Raw genomic sequence first — 25,684 nt, forward strand, 5'->3', positions numbered from 1 at the left:
CTGAAAGTGAAAGAACGAGACAAGCCCTCCCTTTCCTTGCACCCTGGAAGCCAGAACTACAGACCAAGAAGATATGTCGACATCTGAATGGCTAATTGAAGTAAGACCAACTATTATCTACTAATTTAAAAATGGACAATTGTGCCGGAGCAACATTGGTGAGTACTCTCAAAGCCAACTATTTTGGGTTCTCGGTGAAAAGGATTTTTATGAAGTCTCAGTTGGTGATTGTCAGACTTCCTGGATTGACCTTGGCTGCAGTGGAAACCTCACTCCATTAAAAGCGTTTCTTTATAGCTTCCTCACAACATACTGGGAAGCAAATCTACTTGTGTGGCTGTTTTCATTCAAGACTCCTGAAGAAGACCATAGAGCCTGACCTACCTAGACTGTCCCCCTCCCCACAAATGCACCAGTCAACAGCATCTGCCTGTGGGAAAGAGCTTTTTAAAGCTTTGGTGGGCATTGCTACGCTCTGTGGTAATAAATCCTGCAGTTAAACTAAGAGCTGCATGAATAACTCCATTCTGTTCTTTAGTAGAGGACTCCAACTTCTAGTATTACTGGGAGAACTTTTCTGTCCACTTTCTCCAGAACATGCCTAATTTTTATACACAAAATATATCCCTTCCTACCCACTTTTTCTTCTAAGCTAAATGTTGTCACCTTTCATAGAATCAGGGAACGGACCTCATCTAATCATCTAATCCAATGCCTCTGCAATGCAGGAATCTCAACTAAAGACTCCATGACAGATAGCCACCCAACCTCTGCTTAAAAACCTCCAAAGGGGGTTATACTGTTGAACAACTCTTCTTCCTGATGTTTAATAGAAATCCAAGTTGCTCCAGCTCCTTGATCATTTCGGTTGCTTCTCTCTGCATCTTTTCCAGGTCCACAATATCCTTTTTAGGATAAATGACTGGATTTTACAGTTTACCACTTTTTTGTATTGCTTTTCATTAACTGACAGTTGCATTGTGGAAGAATAGGGTATAAAGAGATATGTTTGAAAGATAAATATCCACATTAAGTGTTCTGAAGAATTTAAGCACCATATGGGTTAGGGGAGTTTGACAGGAGCCTGCCTGCCTTCTTCACAATGAAGTGTGTATATGTACATACAGATTAATCAAGCCAACACTGTCTTTGATGTGGTTTTATTCCAAAGAGAAGAAATTACATAATTGATAAAATTATGAGGGGGTGCTTCGTTTTAAAATGCTAAGGAAGTCCTGAGAATTTTGCGGAGCTATACGCGTGAAGCAACAGTGGTATACATACTTTCTAATAATCACCTTATATATATATATATATATTTGCAAGCTTTCAAGTACAGTTTCATTTAATATTCTTATTTTGGAAAATAAAAGCAAAATTTTAAAACAAGTTTCGCACATGATCATTCTGTTCAAAAGCCTTTTTTAAAGTGGTGGTTTTTGAGTTGCAAAGATCCCATCACAGAAAATAGGACAGTAGTGAAGAATTACATAAAGCAATAATCCCAATACCTATCATGATTACTTTACACCAGGGGTGACTAACAGCCAGTCTGGGGAGGGGGGGGGGGTTACCCAGCCCCTAACCAAGTTTTTCTGCCATTCTTTTTTTTAAGGTAGAAATAGTATTGGGGTCCAAATCATTCCCCATCACTAGACTGATAATTTGATGAGCAGCTGGGTGCTTACCTGCCTGAGAGTGTGGCAAGTGGGGTCTGTGTGTGTGTGTGTGTGTGTGTGTGTGTGTGTGTATGCTTGCATATCCACTGCTGGCAAGCAGCTCATGTAAGGCTGGCCAAGGGTGATTTTTTTTTGCCCATGGTCCAGAAAAGGTTACCCACCCCTGCTTTAGAAGCTAAAAATTCTAAGAGCCATGATAATCATCCCGTCTTGAAAGGAATCATGATTCATAATCCTTGCAAAGGCACAGAGTGTGTACCATTTTCTGAACTACCACTGATTCTCTCATGTTTTTGCATTGCTGAGGCTTGGTTTAATATTGCATAGTTTCTACTAAGAGTTTGTCATTTTGCATTGCTGTTGCAACATTATTCAAGGAAAACTATTGCATTGTTATTGCAGTAAAGGTCATTATAAAAAAAGAAGAGTTTTGCATTCTCTCTGCCTATGCTCAACCGGAAAGTAGCTTACCTAGTTGTAAACACTCCTCTTGGCTTAAACTTTCCTTCCTCAAGTGTACAGGATACACAGACATAGTAATTGCACAAAGCATTAAAGGCACAATATAGTGTCAGCTTCTTCTCTACAGCTGGGCTGTGCTCATTAACTTGACCATGTCCTGTAAACACTGGAACAGAATTTGACACAGATTTTCTGCATCCGTCTCTGGACATGACTTCCAGGTGGTGCAGGCCACAACAATCCTATCAGTGGAGATGTTAAAAAAAACAATTGTTTAGATAAATAGCATTCTAAAAATCAACACAGATGTTCAGTCGCATATGGATGAAGCTGCTGAGCACCCAGATAATGCCATTGTGATTTGACAAGGCGACATACTATACACAGCAATTCTGAATACTAGTATTCAATGGCTTCAATGTAAAGGGTATAAGTATGGAAGAACCGTTTACACCCTTAGCTAAAATGTCTGGATTTCCAGGCCCGATTCAAAGCACCAGTTCTGACTGGACCTCTTAGTATCTCGGGGGAGCACTTTCCCCTGTATCCCCCCCCTCCCAGCTCAAACACGCTATCTAGTGAATCACACTAGGTCACTTTTATATTACGAAGTCAGCTGTGAATCCAGAATCAGTTATCTTTCTCTACTAGCACATTCAGTATCATAATGAATACCATGACCATACTAGTATTTCACAGCAATGAAAATATTACAATATCACCAGGACAGGAACAGAAATAGCAATCCCAAGTTCTCCTTGAGATGCTTGTTGTACTTCTCATTCACCCTTGTTTTCCCCCCTTGAAGGACATTTCCCCCTCCCATTCTTTAGGGTTGCCATACGTTCGGAAATTCCAAGACATACAACGGAAGACTCTAGTCTGAAGCAGTGTCTGGGCAGAAATGGGGAAAATGTCTGGGAAAATCTGGACATATGGCAACCCATGTCGGCAGTGTCATTTTTGCTGCTGCTGATTTTTCCTAAATACAGTGGTACCTCGGGTTACATACGCTTCAGGTTACAGATTCCACTAACCCAGAAACAGTACCTCAGGTTAAGAACTTTGCTTCAGGATGGGAACAGAAATTGTGCTCTGGCAGCGTGGCAGCAGCAGGAGGCCCCATTAGCTAAAGTGGTGCTTCAGGTTAAGAACAGTTTCAGGTTAAGAACGGACCTCCGGAACGAATTAATTACTTAATCCGAGGTACCACTGTAATAGCAAAAAAAGTCTTTTTTGAGATTTGGTAAAAAAGCTCCCCCCCTCCCAAAAAAAGATTTGGTAAAACTCACCCCCCCCAAAAAAAGAAAGCTCAAAAACTTTGTCCCCCCCCCCAAAAAAAGCAGCAACCCTATGGCAACCCTACATTCTTCCTCAACCCCTCCTTTTTATTTGACAAAAATATATACTGAAACCAGTTAAGTGCTGGCTGTGAGGGCAGCCTATGATCTCTTGTTTGCCTACTGAAATACTGCCAGGGCTGATACCGGTACTTTCACTGACGATGCACACAGAGAGAAACGCAGAGAGCAGGCATAGGTTGTTGAGTTAGGGCTAAGAGCATCCTCACCTGTCGTCTCTAATTCTGTAGAAACAGCCATAGCCCTGGTGCACCATTGGAACCACAGCGCCCCCAATTCTCGTGTAGCCGACGAGGCTCGTTGAAAGCACAAAGTTTCCACCTCCCCCGCTGCGAATTAAAAAGAAACACGATTGCAGAACAAATCGTTTCCATCCAGAATCAAACAAACACCCGGGGCTGCTTTCCCTTTGATCCTTAGCAAGCTACACCAGAAGAAGTGAATGCGCTCTCATCAACATCAAAGCATTAAGAGAGGTTGCCGTAGGTCAGACGGTTGGTCCATCTAGCTCAGGGTTGTCTACACTGACTGGCAACAGCTCTGCAGCGGTTTCACAGAGACAAAAGAGTGGGAAGGGACCACAGGGGTCATTGCTGTCCAACCCCCTGCAGTGCAGGAATCTTCTGCCTAACGTGGGGCTCGAACCCACAGCCCTGAGATTAAGAGCATCATGCTCCACCAACTGAGCTATCCCAGCTCATGGGAATCATTCCCAGTCCTACCTGGAGAAGATGGGAATTGCAAAGCAAAGGAAGAGGAGGAACTAGCTGGAAGGTGGGTGGAAGTCCTCTCTTTGTCTGCATCCTTCCTGGTCCAGCAGCAAAGACTCAAGAAAGCACCAGGTAAGGACATTTTTAAAGGGAGCACTGCAAGTTACACAGCTGTTCTCCAGGCTCTGCTGGAGCATCTGGGACTGCTCAGCCTACAAGCAGTTGGCCTTGTCACCAAGGCAACATTATCAGCTGCTATAGTGGGCTGTTACTCATCCTGTTTCCACCCAGTCAACCCTTACAAATCTGCCACGCTGGGATTTGGTGCGAGATTTGCTGAGGTGTCCCACACTCCCAAAGGGTGGCGCTGTGGTCTAAACTACAGAGCCTAGGGCTTGCCAATCAGAAGGTCGGCGGTTCGAATCCCTGTGACAGGGTGAGCTCCCGTTGTTTGGTCCCTGCTCCTGCCCACCTAGCAGTTCAAAAGCATGTCAAAGTGCAAGTAGATAAATAGGTACCACTCTGGCAGGAAGGTATTTCTGTGCGCTGCTCTGGTTCGCCAGAAGCGGCTTAGTCATGCTGGCCACATGACCCAGAAGCTGTCTGCAGACAAACGCCGGCTCCCTCGGCTTATAGAGCGAGATGAGCACGCAACCCCAGAGTCGTCTGCGACTGGACCTAATGGTCAGGGGTACCTTTACCTTTACCCCACTCCCAACTGTCAGACAAAGGCATAGCATTTTAAAAGGTACCTTCTAGAGAAAGCAGGATCAGAGAAGAGTTCTGGCACAGGAAGGCTGTGCTCCTTTGACAGAAGCAGGAGACCTAAAAGATGACGGTCAAATCCTGTAAAGAGAAATAATAATCCCATGTGGTTTAGATGTACTGTACTGATTTCTTATTCGCTGCTTGTCTCAATAGCCAGCTGTAGATTTTCACAGCTCTCTGTGCAAGAGGGTGGGAGAAGTATAGTTCAAGCACTTTGGGAATCTTTAATTGGTTCAGCCTATTGGCCTCCTGATTACAGCAGGAGCAGTGGCCAAAATGGATTGGGGATTATGCTTATGGCCATCTGTAGGGATTTCTCAATGGTGTGTGTGTGATAAATACCACAAAGAAAATATGCAAATTAGCACAGAAGAACTGGTCAACAATTTCTGGTAAATACGGGGTCTGGATGGTGACAAGGCCTAAGTAGGCCTGGCCTCTGATTAACATACATTCCAGGTCAACTCCTGTTTCCTAATGGGTAAATCTGCTGTCTCTCATGTCAGGTGATGCTGTGCTTTGCAGTCCCAATTGTTGGGACATCAAAGCGCAGCACAGCAATGTTTGAAGGCCTTTTTCAAGCAGCCTCAAGCTGATCCTTTAAAAATCTCCAATTTTCAGAAGTTTAAGGAGCAGAATGAGGTCACTTCAAAGAGCAGCACTGGGAGGAAGAAACTGTTTCCATTATATGCAATCTGCTCCTCTGTCCTTCAGCAAGTTGCACTCTGACCACCCATCATCACCTGACGGGCAGGTGGGACTACATTCTGCTCCAGCAGTGGAGTGATCAGGAGCCCATTTTAAGCTTCCAGTTGTTCCTTTGAAGCCCTGTCATACATGATGTATAGCTTTGGGTGGGTAGGCGTGGCTTCCCCAAAACAGCCTAGCAGGCCAAATCAGGAGGCCTAATGGGCCAGGACTGGTCTGCAGGTCAGCAGTTCCCTACCCCTGTCCTGGAGACTTTCCTTTTAAAATGAAAGCTGGACATCAGAGAATTATGGCACATGGGGGAAGTTAACTAGCTGTCTTGCCCCCTACTATGGATGCTCATGAATTTGCTAAAAGGGTAGCAATGACAGCAGTTTATGCTCTTAGGAGGCAGAGCTTGCTGCCTCCAATGCATGGAAAGGTGAATTAATATGCCACATTTTCAGCTCGGTTCAGCAATAAAGAGGTGGAGAGAACACAAATGCCAACTTATCACAACAAAAACATCCCTTGGCAGGCGTCAAATAAAGGAAAGTACCTTTTCCATTCTCGCATTCTTTCATCAGTTTATTGTGCTTTGCAAATGCCTTCAGCATAAGCTGTTTTCGTTGGCCGAGCTGCAGAAAGTTAAGAAAAGAAAAATCATTTGAACGGACTGTGAATAAAACTGAAGACTCCTCCCTCAAGCAAGACGCTGGAGGAAAAATCGTACATCCCTGCTGTTCCCCTCAAAGCCAACTGAAATTCTTCCTTGTCGCCGTTTCTGACCTGCAATCCCCGGGCAAAATGAACACTTATAGAGTTAATGCAACAACTTAGGGCACTTGTCTATTTAACAATACATCAGCCAGCAGGAGGGAGTCACTACCTTTTCATAGCCGTGTCCTGCAGAGATGAAAGGCGAATCCATACACAAACAGTGAGCATGCATTGTTTTATTAATTATCAGTACGTGCACTCAGTCAAGTCACGGAGGTCTTATCCAGGTGGCATTTGCTCAAAAAGCACTGCAAAAAAGAAAATGCAGCACACCACCTGATCCATACCTTATGCCTGCTTCCTCGCTATCCATTATAGCTATGCTTAAGGAGTGTCAGGACAGCAGGACCCGCTCCATTGGCTCAGCAGACAGATGAGCTGGTGTTTCTCTCCTCCTCACCCCTCAACTGTTAGCTGCCATTTCCTATGGCTGCAACAGAGGGAGAGAAGGCGGGTCCATCGCATTTACTCAACTGAGAGATCAGCTTCACTTCCTCCTCTCCCAGAACTGTTTCCTTGCAAGCTGATCATCAGAAGAACTAGCTAACCATCAGAGTGGATCTTTGAATTTGCTTGTTTTCCTCAATGGGACCAGGTAATGCTTAAATATCCATATATGCTAAATGAACAAAACCTTGTTTTATGTTTCCCCAAACAGCCCAGTGAATAAATGTGGGAAAGACCCTTCAAAATGGCAATGGAAAGTGACCGCAGCAAAACTGCAAGATGCCAAACTAAAATGGGCACAGAATGAGCCCTGTCAAAAGGGATAAGCTTTATTACACCATCTCTGGCTGTTTGTTTTGCAACAATCCTGTGGTGTGAGAAACCTGAACAGAGCCCTGTGAGATTTCTGCAATGTGATATCCTAGCTTACAAGTGCCCAAACCGTTCAGTTAATAGTGGATGAATCCAGAGCTCCAATGCAAGCAAAACACAACAGTACAGTGAACAGAATGAAAAGCAGAAGAAAGGAAGACCAAAAAAATGGTAGAAGTGAGATGGACGCCTTATTTCTCTGCCAAATTTCTAATTCTTACTACTTGATAGCAAACCACAGGAGAGAGATCTTTTGCTGCCCCACTTAAAAACAAGGAAATCAAATTCCGGTGAAACAATATAGTTTGTTCTGCATTTTAAAAATAAACAACAAATGGCTACATCTCCCATGGTGAATGGGTTTAGTCTTAGGTCTCAAGTTGTGTGTGTTACATAACATGATTGCTTTAGTTATCTCTACTCTCTGCCATGAAGAAAGCTGGTGAATGGGATGTATGAGGCAGCAACCAAGATTTAACTACCAAGGGAACATAAGGGCTTATGTATCCACTGGATTTGAACCTTTATTACAAAAAGGCTTGAATAGACCGCCTTGATTCCCACATCCCGGCTGCTTTTCATAGCGACAACACAAAGCATGCAGAATTGGAAATTCTAAAGTACTTATCATTATCAATGCTTACAGTAAAGGCTGGATCTACCATGGATTTGCACCATTCAACAGCTTCCATGGTGCACGGTCTCATAGTCTCTGTCCGGCCATGGTAAAAACGTCTGGTCATAGCAGTTTCATAGCAGCAGCCTGGGCTAGAAAAGAATGTTAGGACAATTACAAAAAAGAAAGCTCCCATTCCACTTGAATGAGAAAGTATCCAATTGTTCAAGCATGTTTTAAGGAAGTAGGGGGGAGTAAAAGGAGACAGGCAAATTGGAAAGCTTATTCAGTAATTAAAGTAAGATTTTCAAGGGCAAGAACAGGTGAATGCATGTGAACCTTTAAAAGCAGCAGCGTAATCACAGTGCATTCGTTTATTAATTATATTACTGCCTCACCCATTCTCTAAGTAGTTTATGGTGGATTACACCATTTCACCGCTTTCATTTGATCTTCAAAGCAACTCTCAAGTGGGATAGGCTGAGACTAACAGGCCACCCACTGTGCTTCCAGACAGAGAGAGTATTTGAACCCAGGTGTGGACCAACTCCTGCAAAGTTGGTCATATGCAGCATGTCTATTGGGGGATGGAGAGGGGATTATCACATAGGCATAGGTAAAGACAGTGGCAAAAAAAATTCCTTGCTGCTGAACACAACATTTCCAGCATGGTTGCATGCAAGCCACTCTAAATGATTAAATGATGAGTGACCATCTGCATTTATCATTGGTCGATGGAGTGTGCAAATAATGGGGGTGGAAGAGAGGTTACTGGAGGTTTAGTGAGGGTATATTAAAGATCCTGCCGATTCAATGTTTTAGCAGAAACCCATATATGAAAGAACCAATCAGACTAACTGATCCAGAAACATGAAGGTAATGGGACTGTTCAAGCCATCAACACAGTGTGTTTGTGTGTGAGCTCTGTGCAGGAGCTCTGTTAGGAGTGCTGGACTGGATTTTGCTGGTGCAGCTGCCCAATCTTCCAATCTCCCTGCCGGCACTTTTACGCAAGCCTTTCTTGGTGGTGAAGTGATTGCTTCCCAACAACAACAACAACAAAAAACAATTCCAAGCAGCCAATATTTTAATGTAGCTGTGACTGGGGAGCAAGGTATCACAGTGGAATACTGACTGACATCGTCAAAAATGGCTGGGAGTGGGGATAAAACACACCCCTCACAAAGGATCCTAATCCTCTCTGGCTCCTTGGTGTGTGTGTGTGAGGGGCCTTGCCCCATTGGCAGCTATTTTTCGGGTGTACCTACTTTACTTCCACCCTTTGATGACTACCCCGATATGTACTTTCAGAGCAGTTCCTACTGCGACTGCTTTAAAAGCACGTATACCAAGGCAGTAGTCAAAGCCCCGATGTCTCCCTACAGAGCCTCAAAATCCTTCAGGGACATCCCACTTTGCTTAGGAGGTCTGAATGCTTTTGAAGCATCCCGTTGTATTTCAGGCTTCATTCAAAGTGGCTGCACACTCTCTTGTATAGGTATTTTTGGGTGAGCTACTAAGGATCTGCTCCACTATTTATTTCATCTAGGAATCAACGTATTCAAAGTTATTTGATTCCAATTTTGCCTAGATAACTTTTTTTTTCTTACTGTCCGTGACGTTTATAGTATGCCAGCTGGAGAGCAAGCTGAACAAACGTATCGGGATGCAACTGCTGTTTCTTGATCAGCGCTTTGCCGAAGGTTGTAAAGGCGTAATTCACCACCTCTATGTCAGACACCTGAGAAAAACGAAAATGCTGTCACCACAGGATAAAGGGGAGGGAACCCAAACCCGAAATTTCAACTTCCAAACTCTACGCAATAACGCATATTGACTATTCTATTTCCTCCTTGCCCTCCGCACCCCTTACATAGCACTATTGGATTCAGGTGAAAACAGGAACTCGAATGCATTCAAATCTTACTCTTTTTTTTAAGATCAACCTTTTTACAATGCAACCCTATGCAAGAAGTAAGCCTCACTGAGTTAAACTGGTTACAGATAGGTAGCCATGTTGGTCTGCCATAGTCAAAACAAAAAAAATTCCTTCCAGTAGCACCTTAAAGACCAACTAAGTTAGTTCTTGGTATGAGCTTTCGTGTGTATCTGAAGAAGTGTGCATGCACACGAAAGCTCATACCAAGAACTAACTGAGTTAAACTGGACTTGCCTGGAATTAAGCAGATACAGGACTGCAGCCTTAATTAAAGGGGCATCCTAGATTAATTGCAGGTAGGGGGCACCATCTAAAACCAAAGGAAGCATGCTATTTCTTTCAAAAAGATTGTTTTCATTGTTTACCAGTTTACATAGCTTTAGAGCTCAATCCTATGCAAGTTTACTCAACAGTAGGTCCTATTAAGTTCAAAGAATGTGTGCACAGGATTTTAGCTCTAATCAGTTAAAACCAATTTGATACAACTGACTCATTGCTTTAATCAGGTTCCAATAATTTACAGTCACAAATAAATTGCTGTGGGAGAGTAGGAGGTTTGTACTAATGAGTTCTGAAAGCTCTAATGTTTAATCAACTGTGCCTGTCCCAGATATCATTGTGCTTTGAGAACTCAGTGAAGCTGGTCAGGCAGCTAACCCGCAACAGGTCTAAATAAAGGAACCCGTGTCTACAGAAAAAGATGCACAGCAAGGGCATACCTGCTTCTCATACTGTTCCTTAGAGTGCGCAATGTTGTTTAGCACTTTCTGATCCAACCTGAACACAAGCTCCTCTGGCCAGGGGATATCCCGCACTTTGTCTGGTCCCTGTTTTTCGTTTCAAAAGATGAGAGAGCAGTCCCAAGATTTATTTCCATAAACGTGAGGATCTTATTATTAACTGGCATAGGATAGGATGGGACTGTAAATCTTTCATACCTTCCACCTTCCCTCCGACTCAACAACCTTGGCATCGATGTAAGAACAGAGGACTACCAAAACCATGGCATCAAGAGGAGAATGCTGGAACATTCGCAAGACAGAAATGACTGTATTAGTGCACCGTAAACCTGGGCCCAAACTTACTGGTTTTGATTCTCTGGCATACCTCCACAAAAAGACTCTCAGGGTGTAGCACCAGCAGTGTTTTGTATTGCAATAATAAACCACAATAAACCAGAAGGTCTGGCTTATCAGAAATGAGTAAGCGTGTTGGCGAACACTGAGCAATTCCTCCCACTTTGCTACTCCCATAACAAGAGAGTCTTGGCTTTCCTTTGTGTCTCTAACAGTGATTACGTTTTGTTGCTCCCTAACGAGCCACGATCCTTAGCCAACCTGAAGCCACGTTTTGTTGTTGGTTTTGCTGACTAGGGAGTAACAAACCAAGGCTTACTGGTGTATTCCATTTGCAAGGCAAAGTGGGACTGTTCCGTCAGCACACTGCCCTTTCTAGATAAACCACACGGGGCCTGAAAATCTGGTTTACTGTTATGTGCAAATGCATTCATTGAGAGTTTCTTTCATTATGTTATGCTTCTTTTTTATTCAGTATTTAGCTAGCAAGCTCAGACTATAAAGCAACTCCTTTATAAAATGTTATTTATTTGAGGTATTTGTGAAAGCAGAGTGCTAAAACAGGAACTGCTATTCAAAAAGATACAACTCCTTTTTTACCACCAACTTCCCCCCCCCAAAAAAGTACCATTTAAGGAATACAAAGAATCGATGGGGCCTCAGGTAAAAAAAATCTACTTACATCACAGTTTGAACCCAACACTCCATTTGAGAATATAATGAGGTTGTAGGATTTGTCTCCCCAGCGTAGCGTTGGATCTCCCAATAGAGCCAAAGAGGTGATCTAAGTCAAAAGTTAACATTTAAGTTCCAAAAGAAAGGCCTGCAATGTTACCCTTGGCAAAAATTGGCAAAAAATGAACAGAAGATCAAAACGAAATCATGTAGTTCCCATATCACTTGGCTGCATCTAAGGGTGAAATGAGACAGCAAATTCCCGAACTGCCCTTTGATTCCTCCCCACCCAGAACTGGCTTCTGCAGGGGCCATTCATTCATTATAGAACAGTATGAAACAGTTTGCAAATTAATTTGCATTATTTTCCTCCTCTCTCTTCATTCCTTTTCAGTTTTCTTTCAAGTCTCTTAGACTGTAGACCACTAGTTTAAACTAAGTGCTTCAGCAGAAAGGTGGCATTTTGATGGAGTAAAGAAAGAACAGACTAACAGTTGCTCAAAATAGAGTCATACCTCGGCTCCTGAATGCCTTGGGAGTCAAACGTTTTGGCTCCCCAACAATCAAAAACCAGAAGTGAGTGTTCCGGTTTCCGAATGTTCTTTTGGAAGCCGAACGCCCAGCGGGGCTTCCACGGCTTCCGATTGGCTGCAGGAGCTTCCTGCAGCCAATCAGAACCCACGCTTCGGCAGTCGAATGTTTCAGAAGCCGAACAGAGTTCCGGAACAGATTCTGTTCGACTTCTGAGGCACGACTGTACCTCATTAGCTCTTTTCGATATAGACCAAAGTATTGATTTACACGAATGTGGAGAGTGCATTTGCCTGTATATTTATAGAACTAAATATTGAAAAGGTTGAACTGGAGATGCCAATCTCCCAACACAAGCAAGTGGTCCTCAGCCACGTTTGGAAGATGTGTTTTCTGAACATTACAAGCATTTGCCACCAAAAAATGCAAATTAGCCCTAAGAAATGACCACAACACTCTCACAGTTCAGTATTACAGTTAATGTCCAACAATCTTTTTGTTGCTAATCAGTCTTTGCCTGTACTCGAAAGCTGCCTGTAGAAACCATGTTGCTAAATAACCACAGATATAAAAGGCATGAGGATTAATTTTGATGTTTAATTCTGATGGTTGTTTTGTAATCATTACTGTGACCCTGCTTTAATATTTTCGTTGAGTTGGGGACTGTTTTGTATTTTATCAGAGTTTTTGTTGTATAGCATCCAGCTGCACAGGTCTCGTTCTCACTCCCATTTGACATGCTTCTGATTGGGATGGAAATTTCTTTTGGTCTGAGCGAACGGCCGTCTGGCCTCTCGTGATACATGCTACCTGCTCGGGAGCATAACTGCTCTGCAGACACTTTGGTGTTGTGCACGATGTTCATTTCCACTGTTTACTTGTGACATGCTGCAGTTTGTCCTGTGAGCGCAGGAGCAGAGATGTGCCAGCTTTGTGTTGACATTGATACTGCCTGATATGTCCCATCTTAAAACAATATCATTATATTGGGGTAATTGATGGGTGGAGTGAAACCTACAGCTTCGAGCACAACACGAGGTGAGCCAAATGTTTATTTAACATGAAGCAGGTTATTAAGAACTGCGCAGAATATGGAATCCAGCAATCCATAATTACCTCTGTATAATTTTCAGGTGTACCTTGAGGACTCTGTTCATCGAGGGAGACTACAAATACACTGCTCTGTATTTTTTCCAAAAGGGACAGGTTCTTTGGATCCAAGTTGATAAGATAGTTGCGTGTCTAAGAGATAAGTGTAGTCATGATTAAAAATCAAAAAACACTTCAATCCAGGCAATCACTGCCTCCAGCACCAAAAGAAATGAAGTGTACCAACCTTTGCCCATGGGGTTCTTTCCTGAGATGTTAAGGCAGCCAATCCTGGCCCTTTGGGTTCATTTTGGCATCTCTCTTTGATGTAGGAAAGTTGCCTTGAAGGATTAAAAATAAAAAATGAGAAATTAAAGCTAGTTAGTAGTTCAGATGCAAAATATCAGTTAAGGTGCTCTCTTATGCCTGTGATTACCCAGAACTTGAAACTAATTCAAGTTCCAGTGTCGTATCAGGTGACCATCCTGCCTACCTTCATATGCCCACATGCTTTCTCTCAGACCCCACCAGGAGTCTAAGTGAGAAAGAAGTGAGGTTACAGGGAACCAGACAGAGGGCCTTCTCGGTGGTGGCGCCCACCCTGTGGAACACCCTCCCTTCAGATGTGAAGGAAATAAGCAGCTATTCTAGCTTTAAAAGACATCTGAAGGCAGCCCTGTTCAGGGAAGTTTTTAATATTTAACGCTGTATTGTTTTTAACACTTGATTGGGAGCGGCCCAAAGTGACTGGGGAAACTCAGCCAGATGGGCGGGGTATAAATAATAAATTATTATTATTATTATTATTATAAGATGGTCTGATGAATTGTTTGCATGCCTTCTCGGAACTCATTTCAGATTCATGCCTTTTACAACTATAGTATACCTATGGCAAAAACTGCACAGAACTACTCGTTTCCCACAATTTCTAGGAGGTGCACCTAGGCTCAGTGGATCTTGCACTGTGTAAATATGTCCTTACAGGTCAACATTCATAGCGCAACCACATATGTGTTTCTCTTTTCTAGCATGTTCTCATTTTCGCCTCAAGATATATATATTTTTAAAAAGTAATATTTTAATTGCTCTCTGAAGCACGCAGGTAGTAGTGATGCCTTTTCAGAGAAAAGGAGATAGAGGTCAATGGTTGTTCCTGCAGTAAGGCCCTTTAATACGGCTAAAAACAGAACAGAGTCAAAATCTCCTTTTCACCACCACATTCACAGATACCATGAATGGAAGAGATGGTGGTTTTCAGGAGATGGGGCACAAAAGATTGAAAGGAGAGGGATAGCTGTGGCAGCAGTGGCCCTTGTAGCAGCTGCTGTCTGGAAGTTGTCATCCCCTCCTGCCTTTCCTGCCGCACATTTCTAAACAGCACACGCCTATTAGCTGTACTCTTAGGACACTCTGGGGAGAGGGCAAATGGCAGCAGCTGCTGCTCTAACCACTCAGCCCATTCAACTATTCAGAGAAACCCAGAGAGGCACCCAAATGGCATCCTGTTTTTTAAGCCCAAAGTTGTCATTTGAATTTAAAACTATGGTTCAATATAGCACTAGTTTCTTGAGCAGCATCCATCACCATGGATGAAACTCCCACTGAGCCAAGGTCTCTTGCAATAGTTTGCTCCTTTTCAGCTTTCGCTTCTTTTATTAGTTCCTGTTCACTACACTTGGGAAATTAGTAGTGACTCAGAATGCAATCAGTTTCTTTCCTTTTTTTCATGAGGCTGGAGAAAAGCATTAGTTTTATTTCTTTTCCTCCTTTCTTTTCTTTTCTTTTCCTTTCTGAAATCAGTAATTGAAGCCTGTTCACATAGTCGACTAATTAAGAGGCAATTCATCATGAGTCCCCCATGTATACTGAACAGGAAACAATAAGAGGAGCTGAAACTTCAAGGAGGAAATTTTTAAACTCACAGTAAGCTCTTAATAGTATCAATGTCACTTTGCTACAATTGTTTTTTTGCGATAAAATGCAAAGAAAAAAAATGTCACAAATCAGTCAAAACAGAAAACACTGGAATGCAATGATCTTTTAATGACGTAATCTGGATCCTTCATAAAAAGTGAGTGAATAACGGACAGGAATTATAGAGGAAGGAGTTACTGTGAAAGAAACATAATACAGCTGTACCTTGGAAGTCAAACAGAATCTGTTCCGGAAGTCCATTCAACTTCCAAAATATTCGAAAACCAAATTGCGGCTTCTGATTGGCTGCAGGAAGCTCCTGCAGCCAATCAGAAGCTGCGGAAGCCCCATCAGACATTCAGGTTCCAAAAGAATGTTCCAGGGCATTCTGGATTCAAGGTACGACTGTACAGCTCATGATGAAATGGAACTCTATCAGAGTACAGCCCACAAAACACTACTGCCATGCAGATGCCATTTATTTCAATGGAGCTTGCAAAACTCCTTTGAAGATGTATAATCTTCCTTGCAAAATGTTCCCTCAGTGATCTCATGGAGACATTTTTAGAATACAAATGTTACTTTTTAACATGTTGGGTAACTCACAATAAATCTACGTAGAAACAAAGTAACAGAAACAAACTTGATCATTGATTTTTAACTTGTATTTATTGTAAATATACCTAGAAATCTCTGGTGGGCTCAATAATTGACCATCGTGTACCCCATCAAATGCAAAAATTCGACCTTGGCACAAAACTATCAAGTGAGTTGGGGATTCACCTTCACTGTCTGAAAGACGAAAAAGAAAAAAGCCTGTGATCATGATGCAGTCACTGCAAAATGCCAGGTAAGGTGCTGCAACAAATAAAACCAATACTATAACCTCTTTTAATCATTACCCAATTCAATGGAGAAATGTGTTTCTCAGTCCAACACAAGTCTGCGTTGCAAAAATAACTGAAACAGAAAAGCTCTATAGCATGATGTGACAGCACAGATGAATATTTAGGATTCTCTGCAATGTTTACCTCTGGAAAGGAAGAAATAAAACATAGCAGGTGTTGGGTGCATTTTGTTTTACCTGGATGAATCCTGCAGTGATTTCCAGCAGATGCTTGGACACTCTGATCACAGCAATACATTGATGACTAGAGTATTTTTTTAAAATATCATTTTCTTAAATGATATGAGCATTAGCATCCACACAAACAAGCTCGAAATACTGTGTACTCTTACCAGAAGATGGGTACACAAGTGGGATATTAGTTGGCTAAACTGGTCTTGGCTAAACTGGTCCAGGCAGCCAGGTGTACACCCAGACGAGCTTTGAGGCACCGAGGCAAATTGACCTCAGTAGCTAGACTGGTTTGTGAGAGTATTTGGCTGGGGTGGAGTGTTAGGAAATTTGGCCTGAGACAAAAGCCACTTGAGAGGCTAGTGTGAGGGCCTCTCAAATCTTCAGAAACTGTCAACAAGCACTTTTAAGACTCCCAAATAATTATTTGCATTCCCTTATGTATACAGTACTCCTTTAACAAATCAGCAACATTATTTTAAAATTTATGCTCCGTCTAGTGGCAGAGTTCATCTCACACCTAGGCCTACTATCCATGTTCCTAAGGCATGGTAACACACCCACACACCCAAAAACCTGTGTTTATATAAAGTGAGGATGAGGGAACCAGTACCTCTGACATGCTAATCTTAACTGTATGGCTTTCACCAAATGCAGAAGGCCCACACCTTGTTACTCTATTCTTTGACTGTTAAGGTATTTTTGTTTTGTGGGTCCCACCCATTTTGTTGAATCTATACAGTACTATTTAGTGTTTTGATCAGTACAGCACTTTTAAATGCTTCACTTGTTTTCAAAACTATATATTGTGACCGGCCTCAGGACTTTATGGTAAGGGGCAGGTAAGCAATGTTACAAATAAACATGTGAGAGAGTTGGCTGGTCCTCGGCCGTTGATGACACGGTCCAGGTTACAGGCTCTTTCCTAGAGATGAGAGGAAGTGGAAGCAACTGCAGATGGACTCAGGGGACAGGTTGATAGTAAAGATGCCAGCCCACAGAAGCAGCCCTTGTGTTGATCTAGAGAAAAACTTCTCACCCTTGAAGAATGGTCTCGCCTTTCAATAACCAAGGAAAGAAAGAAACGAGAGTGAGCGTTTGCTTTCTCCCTAACCACTGCCTCTTCCAGGAGGGGGATGGGAGAGTTCAAAGGTTCTCGTTAGGACATGGGAACATGGATCTGACTTGAGACATCTTCATTCCTACAGCTCAGTGTTATTGCTGCTAATGGTCTCTGCCACTCAGCCACAAGCACACAATTAGTGCACACCGCCCTAAGTAGATGGCACAGGTTTATAAAGAAGCAGGCAAATCATTTTACCTTCAGGAATGTTACGGGAAGGAGGCATTCTCGGTTTGTACACCGCAACTACCTACATATTGGCATAACTGAAGAGCACAGTGGCAACAGCGCATGTTTTGCATAGGCAATCAAATAGGGTGTGCCTATAAAGATTATTATCTCACCAAGAGCTTATTCACCTGTAAACAACATTCATGGTGACTGTGTGTTCAAACGGATGAAGAGAGGCAATTCATCATCAATGTAAATATAACATTGTCAGTACACTGCTTTACTGTGGCATCGAATCATATTCCCTGAAACCTCTTGCACTGATGACTGTACAGGTGGGAAAGGCCTCTCCATCAGCTCACCAGAAAGATGAGCAACTTTTGCCTCCTGGTCTCCTTGAATTGTTTCCATTCCAGCTGAACATTGCAAGAACTCTGTAGCTAAGAACTAGTGCAACTAATAACTAGTGTCCAAGTTTGTTTTATATAAAATAGTTTTACAACTATTTTTATTTTTATAGACATTACAATCATTGCAATTTAATCAACCTGCTAACATTCACTGTGACCAAAGTACAAATATAATTTAAGAAGATTTTTTACGGTCAACCAAATCAGGCCAAAGGAAATCCACCCTCTTTTCAATTAGATTTATAGATGTGACCGAACCTTTTTGTTCTTATGTAGGACTGCAAGATCCTGTTACTGAAGGTGCTACTGTGCTTTGAAGAGTTGGACAAAAAGTCAAATCTTGTGGCTTTTTAGTGCCAAGATGCTGCAAAGACCATGCTTACCGTATTTTTTGCTCTATAAGACTTTTTTCCTCCTAAAAAGGGAAAATGTGTGTGCATCTTATGGGGCGAATGCAGGCTGCGCAGCTATCCCAGAAGCCAGAACAGCAAGAGGGATTGCTGCTTTCACTGTGCAGTGATCCCTCTTGCTGTTCTGGCTTCTGAGATTCAGAATATTTTTTTTCTTGTTTTCCTCCTCCAAAAACTAGGTGCGTGTTATGGTCTGGTGCGTCTTATAGAGCGAAAACTATGATAACTGAAGTTATCATTCTAAGTAATTTTTACATGGGTTACAAAGATTTCACTGGGACTTTTAAGAAATAAGTGACTATTTGCCTCTGGATTCCTACACTGCAGATTAAACCTTACTGCGAGGCCAGAAAATGAAACCAAACAATAATAATATTTCTTAAAACCAGAGCAGCAAAATAAATGTACTTGTGAGCCCTTTTGTACGCAATGGATGTTATATAAACATGCTTTGTTAAAAAAAAAATTATTCTAATCTAGAAAATCATTTTTTTTACCTGTCCTGAAATAACTGGCAATGGAATCTTGTGTAATTCCTGGAATCTTGCAGGTGCTAAACAACTTTCGGAACTGATTCATATCCAAAGGCATATTGCCCTGTTTATGTGCAGGCAACTTTTCTCTGTAATAAAGACAACAATACATTGTTAAGATATTCAAATTCTGTTGAAAAGAAAGTGCAGCAAACCCAGGGATAAGATGATACAAGATTTGACACCAGGAAGGAATCTTTCCCTGATTAAATAGGCTAGTGTTCTGAACCCTTATACCATTTTTCTATAGCCCATGATAAGAATCGCTTACCTAAGTCAGCAAAGCAATCTGCTCATTAGGAAACACTAGTGAGGTGTCCTCTGTTCTCTCTTTTTATGACAATTACAGCCTCATATTGTGCATGCTAACTTGGATGCAGTGCCGTACAGTTCAATGGGACTTACTCCAGCCTGCAGCCTTAATCCACAAGAAGCTGATATATGTTTGAAACAACTTACATTAGGACACAGGTTTGGACTTCCAAGACACGGACACAGACAGTGCAATCCTATACATGTCTGCTCAAAAATAGTCCCATTGAGTTTACTGGGGTTTACTCCCAAGTAAGCAGGTACAGAAATCCTCAATCAATCAAATGGGACTACATTCAGCAATGAACATTAGCAATATTTACACGCCAACCCAAAAAAGTGAGCAGTATCATCCTTATATATAAGAACTAATACATGGTGCTTTTAAGTTTCTTACGTTCTCAATAGTTCCCAGAATTTCAAGGTATGCCATACAGCAATGCTTCCTCTTTCTATCTGAGTCCCTTCTTTGGGTGGCCAGTAATGTTCGAGGTAAGGGCCTGGCCCTCCAAAATTATGATAGATTTGTGTTGGTAAACGTGCATCAAGATAGGCCACATTCAGCCACCATTCCTCCAGCTGAAAAGAAACAGCAATTAAGAGCATAAGGAGCCTTGAGCACAGCTCTGACAATTAGATTTGTCTTCTGCCGAATGGCCTTAGGGAAAGGATAGCTTCATAACTGGCATCGGCACATCAAAAGAGGATTGTGCATACAGTGGTACCTCAGGTTACATACGCTTCAGGTTACATACACTTCAGGTTACAGACTCTGCTAACCCAAAAATAGTAGCTCGGGTTAAGAACTTTGCTTCAGGATGAGAACAGAAATCGTGCGGTGGCAGCACAGCAGCAGCGGGAGGCCCCATTAGCTAAAGTGGTGCTTCAGGTTAAGAACAGTTTCAGGTTAAGAACAGACCTCCAGAATGAATTAAGTACATAACCAGAGGTACCACTGTATAAGGATCAAACAGCCACCCTCCATGCCACACAACGAACAACATTTGAAAGTAGAGGGAGACTCAGTTTCTGATGTGGCATGGGGGATTCCTATGCAAAGAATCTATATCTATATCTATATATCTATAAATGTGCCTAAAGTAGTTATTTGGATAAAACATTTTCCTATTATATTTTAGTTAAATTGCTTTTCATACTCTTACACAGAGGTCTGTGCATGCTCCAAGCAATGTGCTGACCACATATGCCTGGTCCAACTATCTGGAAATGCAAGTGGGCTTTGGCCCTTGCTAACATTTCTAGCAGTTGAAGACAGGAGGGCCTGGGGTGCTCTGGTCCATGGGGTCACAAAGAGTCGGACACGACTAAACAACAAACATTTCTAGCAGTTAAACCTTACTTGTGGTCAACAATGAACATGTGGACATCAGTCATTTATCTCATGTTTAGAATCTATAAATGTAGCACTCTACATAGGATTATCCTACACCTGAAGTGTTTTTTGTTTTGTTTTTAAGTATCAGATGCTTGAATTTTCGGAAGATATTGAGTATGGCATTTAAAATTTCACATGAAACTGTCTCCATTTTCTAAACCCCGATATGGATCTCTACACAATTAAAATAGGAAAGAAAAAAGGATTTCCTTCTGTTTCTTAGATATGAAATGGTAAAATATCACAAACCAGGAATCCAGTTTAAGAATTATTATGTAACATTTAAAAAAAAACTCTTCTTCAATCAACAAATTTAAGACCAAAGCAAAGCAGCCTGTGCTTGAGCACATTAAAATGTTTGTTCCAGATTGATCCACAATACAATTAAAGGGACGCATTGGTCTTATATTAATTTAGGCTGCACTCCTATGCACACATGATTCCACTGAACACAGATGGACTTCTATAGAGAGTAAACATGCATTGGATTGCTCTGCAAGACTTATTGACTTCAGTGGGATGGAAAACAAAATACAGTGGTACCTCAGGTTACATACACTTCAGGTTACAGACTCCGCTAACCCAGAAATAGTGCTTCAGGTTAAGAACTTTGCTTCAGGATGAGAACAGAAATCGGGCTCTGGCAGCATGGCAGCAGCAGGAGGCCCCATTAGCTAAAGTGGTGCTTCAGGTTAAGAACAGTTTCAGGTTAAGTACGGACCTCCGGAATGCATTAAGTACTTAACCTGAGGTACCACTGTATAGTATTTTTGATTAACTGAACTGGTGATCTGGTTATTATGCATTTGTGCTGGTTTTCCACACATAAAAAGAGGGTTTTGTCCTGAAAATTCTGCTAGAATGTGTGGTTCGTCCCACAACAGTATAAGTAAGGATCAAAGTATTGAGTCAATGACTGATATTTCTAAGATATAAGCCTTGCACCCTTTTCTTGTCTTTCATTAGAAAACTGATTATCAGCATGAATTAGCAAACCATGCAAGCTTTCTTAAAACATACCCAGTTCCTCTTCACTTTAGCTCTTTCAACTAATTTTTGATGTAGCTCTTTCCCAATCCCATTTCCAAATCTTTTTACTATGTCAGAAGTTCTTTGATATTCTTCTTGATTTAGGAAAGGTCTCACTGCAAAACACAAATGTTTAGTTAAACAAAAATGTTCTGAACCTTTTTATGACTGTACTTCCAAGTTGCATTTATGTTCCAAAGTTCAAAATCAGTGTGTAGAAATCAAACAAAAAAACCAACTGCCACGGCTGACAGTATCTGTAAATAGTTATCTCTTAACAGCTGAATGTTAACGAGACAAACACATTGCAGGTTCATACATGCAAACCCATCTCTTTTTTTAAAAAAAAAAATTTAAACTTTTCATTTAACAATCCAATCATACCACATTAGTTATTCCAAATTATACCAAAACATATCATTAAGTCCAAATATTTTGCCAAATTTTAAATTTTTGTTGGGGGTTCCCATGCTCTGAGTTCAGTAAGGGTCCAATCATCTCATATTTCTGCTGCTTTTGGTCATGCAAACCCATCTCTGTCGTACTAGATGACGGCTTACATGTGCAGAAGAATTGTTATAAATTAATAACCACAAACAAAACTTCCATTACCATCCAGTATCAACTGAAACACAATGTTATTGGAATGGACAGAGTTTGCACATGTGGCTTAGTTAACAAGACTAAGAAGATGCCTGGGTGAATTACGGTAGCCTGCAGTCACTACACTCTCAAAGTAAAATGGAAAGCTCACATTGAGCCTGAACAGTAACCAGTGTTCAGTAGATATATCATAGATATAAGGTATTGTTTTTTTCCTTTGAGGAGGAGTGTCACCACACCTAATCCTGAGAAGATGAAGAGTGAAACAACATGGTCAAGTCCTTTGGCAATATTTGACTATTTTGCCAAGCCTATATTTTAAGTACAACTGAGCCAGGGCTATTTCTGTACTGTAAAATCTGCAAATTGCTATCTCCTACCCTTTTGCCAAATCAGAATAGAGCCAAATACCATGGACACCCTATTCCCTGGCTTGGTTTCAGATTATTACACCTGAAGAAAAAACAGTGAGCCATGGAAGAGTCGGGCAGCAATAATCACTCAGTGATTATCCACCATTGCTAAATCGCGCTGGCAATCCTACGTCCATTTACCAAGTCTGCTTGTTTGAACTTCTTTCAAGCCTGCATATTGTCAGAGACTTGCACTGCAATTCTAAGGAGCATTCCAACAGGCTGGTGTAGCTGGTAAATTGAGTCTTAAGGACACAGTCATTACAGTGCTTGGCTGGAGAAATCTGAAGCTATTTGATTCTTAGGACTATGAAACTTTTAAAAGATTAAACTTGAAGGCACAATGTACAATGACAACTTTATACATTGGCATAAATACCCAATGTTTAGGAAGATATTCAGTGGGAATTATTTTGATTCAGAAGTGTTGCTAAAAAAGAAGAAGTAAGCAAGTCCTTGGTAACAACCATTCTTTTCTAATAATGTTTCGTGAAAAATGAAAACTTACAACAATAAGGGTTGCAAATATTAATCAACTACGGCTTTTATAGTTTGAAATACTAGACAATCTAGACAATACACAAATTTATTTACATTTGCAGCTTAATCCTACTCAGAAGTAACCGCCACGGAGTTCAATAGTACTCTCTTAGGCTGCAACCCTATACACAATTACCTGATAATAAGTTCTTTATTAACATCTTAATTATTGTTTCTAAGCGTGGTGTCACTTACAGCTTCAGTATATAGAAATCTGCTGTACTGTATTTTGAAGGTTGTTTGTCTTGGGTAGGAACCAAGTAATTTTAACAAGGACACTGTCACCGTTTCAAGCTCCTATTTGACTTTAGAAAGTGCAGAGTTGGATAACGCTTTACAACTTTTGCACAGTTCAGTAGCAAACATTTTTATTGTGACTTCATGTGCTTTAAATATTGAAAGCATACTGGTACATTTCGTGCTAACTCTGCAAATAAAGTAATATATTATAGTAACTGTGTTTCAAAATCCTTAATACTTTCAGACTCTTAACATGCATGAAGTTATTTGACTAAGCAGACAAAAAGCAGGTTATTTTTTCCATGTTACTTAAGTCTTTAGCCACAATAAACATAACATTTGTTTAAGACCTGAATCGAGGTACTTCCTTAAAGATTCGTCGAGAGCAGGAACGGGCAGTGAAGGGAGTGAACTCTGATACTGAAATGTACGCTCTTCGGAAGAATCAGTCACTTGGTTTTCCATGACGATCTGCGGAAAACAGTATTTTAAAAAAAAATAAAAATAAACAGACTCCTATGAACTGATTGCACTTCCTGATCTGTCGTTAATTCATTTTACTTGGGTCATTTACAATGTAAACCTCTCCCACGATCCAAGTCGATTTGAATGTCCCTGCCTGTTTAAAAACAATCATACCTTTTACTCCAGAGACTTCACGCTCTCCTTCTGCTGGAGTGCATATCTTCTACAGACCTTTTTTTAAAAGTCAAAACTTCAAAGCTATTCCCTCACAGCAAAGCTTCTAATCTGTGGGAACGGGAAACAGAACTCCAAGTCCTGGGTGTGCCTAATGAAAAAGGTATTAATCCCGCCCTTCTGAAAGATCATACAGTGGACGCTCGGGTTGCGAACATGATCCGTGCAGGAGGCACATTTGCAACCTGCAGCCTTCGCAACCCGCGACCTGCACATCTGCGCATGTGTGGGTCGCGATTCAGTGCTTCTGCGCAAACGCCGAAACCCAGAAGTAACCCGTTCCAGTACTTCTGGGTTCGGTGCAGTGCGCAACCCGAAATCGCACAACCCGTAGCATCTGTAACCCGAGGTCTGACTGTAATCTAGAGGGGCTCTCAATGACACTGAAGTTGATAATGATATGCAAATTTAAGTACAACCAAACCACCTTGTGCAGCTTATGAATTATAGTAATTAATGTATAGTAATAATACATCATGATCTTAATATCATACTCAATTGGGTTTACCCAACATGTATTTTCCCTCTGTGGTACATATGACGATACCTCTTTGTGACAACCTTACACTATATTATTTCGATCCCTGCCCTTTGTTTACCACCAGTAGGTTGTTGTGTCACAAGTCCAGAACAAGCCAGTCTTTACTGGTTTTTGTGAAGCATCTTGGGCACCCATGGCAACAATGTTCCCTGACTGTGTGCTCTGTCTGCCTGGCACCTTTGCAAAAGGTAATCTAAAAGGCATTTATTTTGCAGGGCGATTGAGAAACACACACTTCACTTTCTTCCTGAACCCTCTTGCTATCATTTCTCGTTCATACGCCCTAAGTGCTTCCCAAAAAGTAAAACTACAAACAGAGGCAGCTGACAGCTTAAGCAGGTTGCATATACACACTGTGCGTTGAAAATACATTCCCCCCTCCCAAACGAACCCCAAGAACAGTCGTTCATCCACGGACCTACAATCCGCAGCACCCTTAACAAGCCACGGTTTCCAGGATTTTTTCGGGGGGAGGGGAAATATGCTTTAAATGTGTAGGCAACCCTAGTTTCGCAGGCAGGTGCCCTGCGCCCAACAGTTGCAGGGACAGTAGTGGGCAAAAAAAGTTTTGCTGGTGGCGTCAGCCCTAGACCAGGACGGCTGATTGCACAGCAAATCAATAGCACAAAACTCTGTCACGCTCCGTCGCGAACTTTGCCTGTTTTCGCGTTATTGTTATTTACAGAATTTATCGGGTTGCGCTTTGCAAAGTGTCGAGTTTGTTTGCCTTTGGCTGCTGAGCTGCTGAAACAAACAGGAGGCGACTTACGGTGAGGGAAGGAGACAGGGGAGCAAGCAAGACCCCCCAAAATTCACTTGCAGGGCGCCCCCACCTTTCTGCGGGGCTCCCACCCCGCCCGGGCGCCCTCCTCCTCCTCTTCCCACCGCGCTGCGCTGCCTCCCCCTACCTGAGCCCCGGCGCCTGGCAGGCCGCGCTGCTTGCTCGCTTTCGCGTTCGGAGAGGCCTCCGCGTAGCAGTCGGGGTCTTCGCCGCCGCCCGTCCCTCGGCCTCCAGCCCAAACAGTGAAGCCGGAGTTGCTCAGGCGGGAGGCGGAGTCTTCTGCTTCTTGGCTCGCTTCT

At 42.0% G+C, this 25,684-nt stretch overlaps 1 protein-coding gene across 2 annotated transcripts; it reads right to left on the reverse strand.

Moving 5' to 3' along the window:
* Positions 1–1,144: 1,144 nt before the first annotated feature.
* Positions 1,145–25,656, reverse strand: CROT (carnitine O-octanoyltransferase). Of its 2 annotated transcripts, none has more exons than XM_081882413.1 (17): positions 25,513–25,656; positions 23,715–23,835; positions 21,560–21,684; positions 19,541–19,722; positions 18,796–18,920; positions 15,790–15,898; positions 13,440–13,533; positions 13,220–13,345; positions 11,580–11,681; positions 10,760–10,843; positions 10,541–10,648; positions 9,493–9,623; positions 7,911–8,034; positions 6,227–6,305; positions 4,965–5,058; positions 3,712–3,831; positions 1,145–2,383 (listed from the first exon to the last, which is right to left on the reverse strand). In XM_081882413.1, the coding sequence occupies exons 2-17, from the start codon at positions 23,827–23,829 to the stop codon at positions 2,263–2,265; spliced, it is 1,839 nt and encodes a 612-aa protein (XP_081738539.1). In that variant the 5' UTR covers positions 23,830–23,835; positions 25,513–25,656; the 3' UTR covers positions 1,145–2,262. The 2 variants fall into 2 exon arrangements, with proteins under 2 accessions (XP_081738539.1, XP_081738540.1); XM_081882414.1 differs by lacking the exon at positions 25,513–25,656 and adding an exon at positions 24,004–24,139.
* Between the last annotated feature and the right edge of the window lie 28 nt (positions 25,657–25,684).

Source organism: Podarcis melisellensis (assembly GCF_964234715.1).
Source record: "Podarcis melisellensis genome assembly, chromosome: 12".
In the NCBI taxonomy this organism is placed as follows: domain Eukaryota; kingdom Metazoa; phylum Chordata; class Lepidosauria; order Squamata; family Lacertidae; genus Podarcis; species Podarcis melisellensis.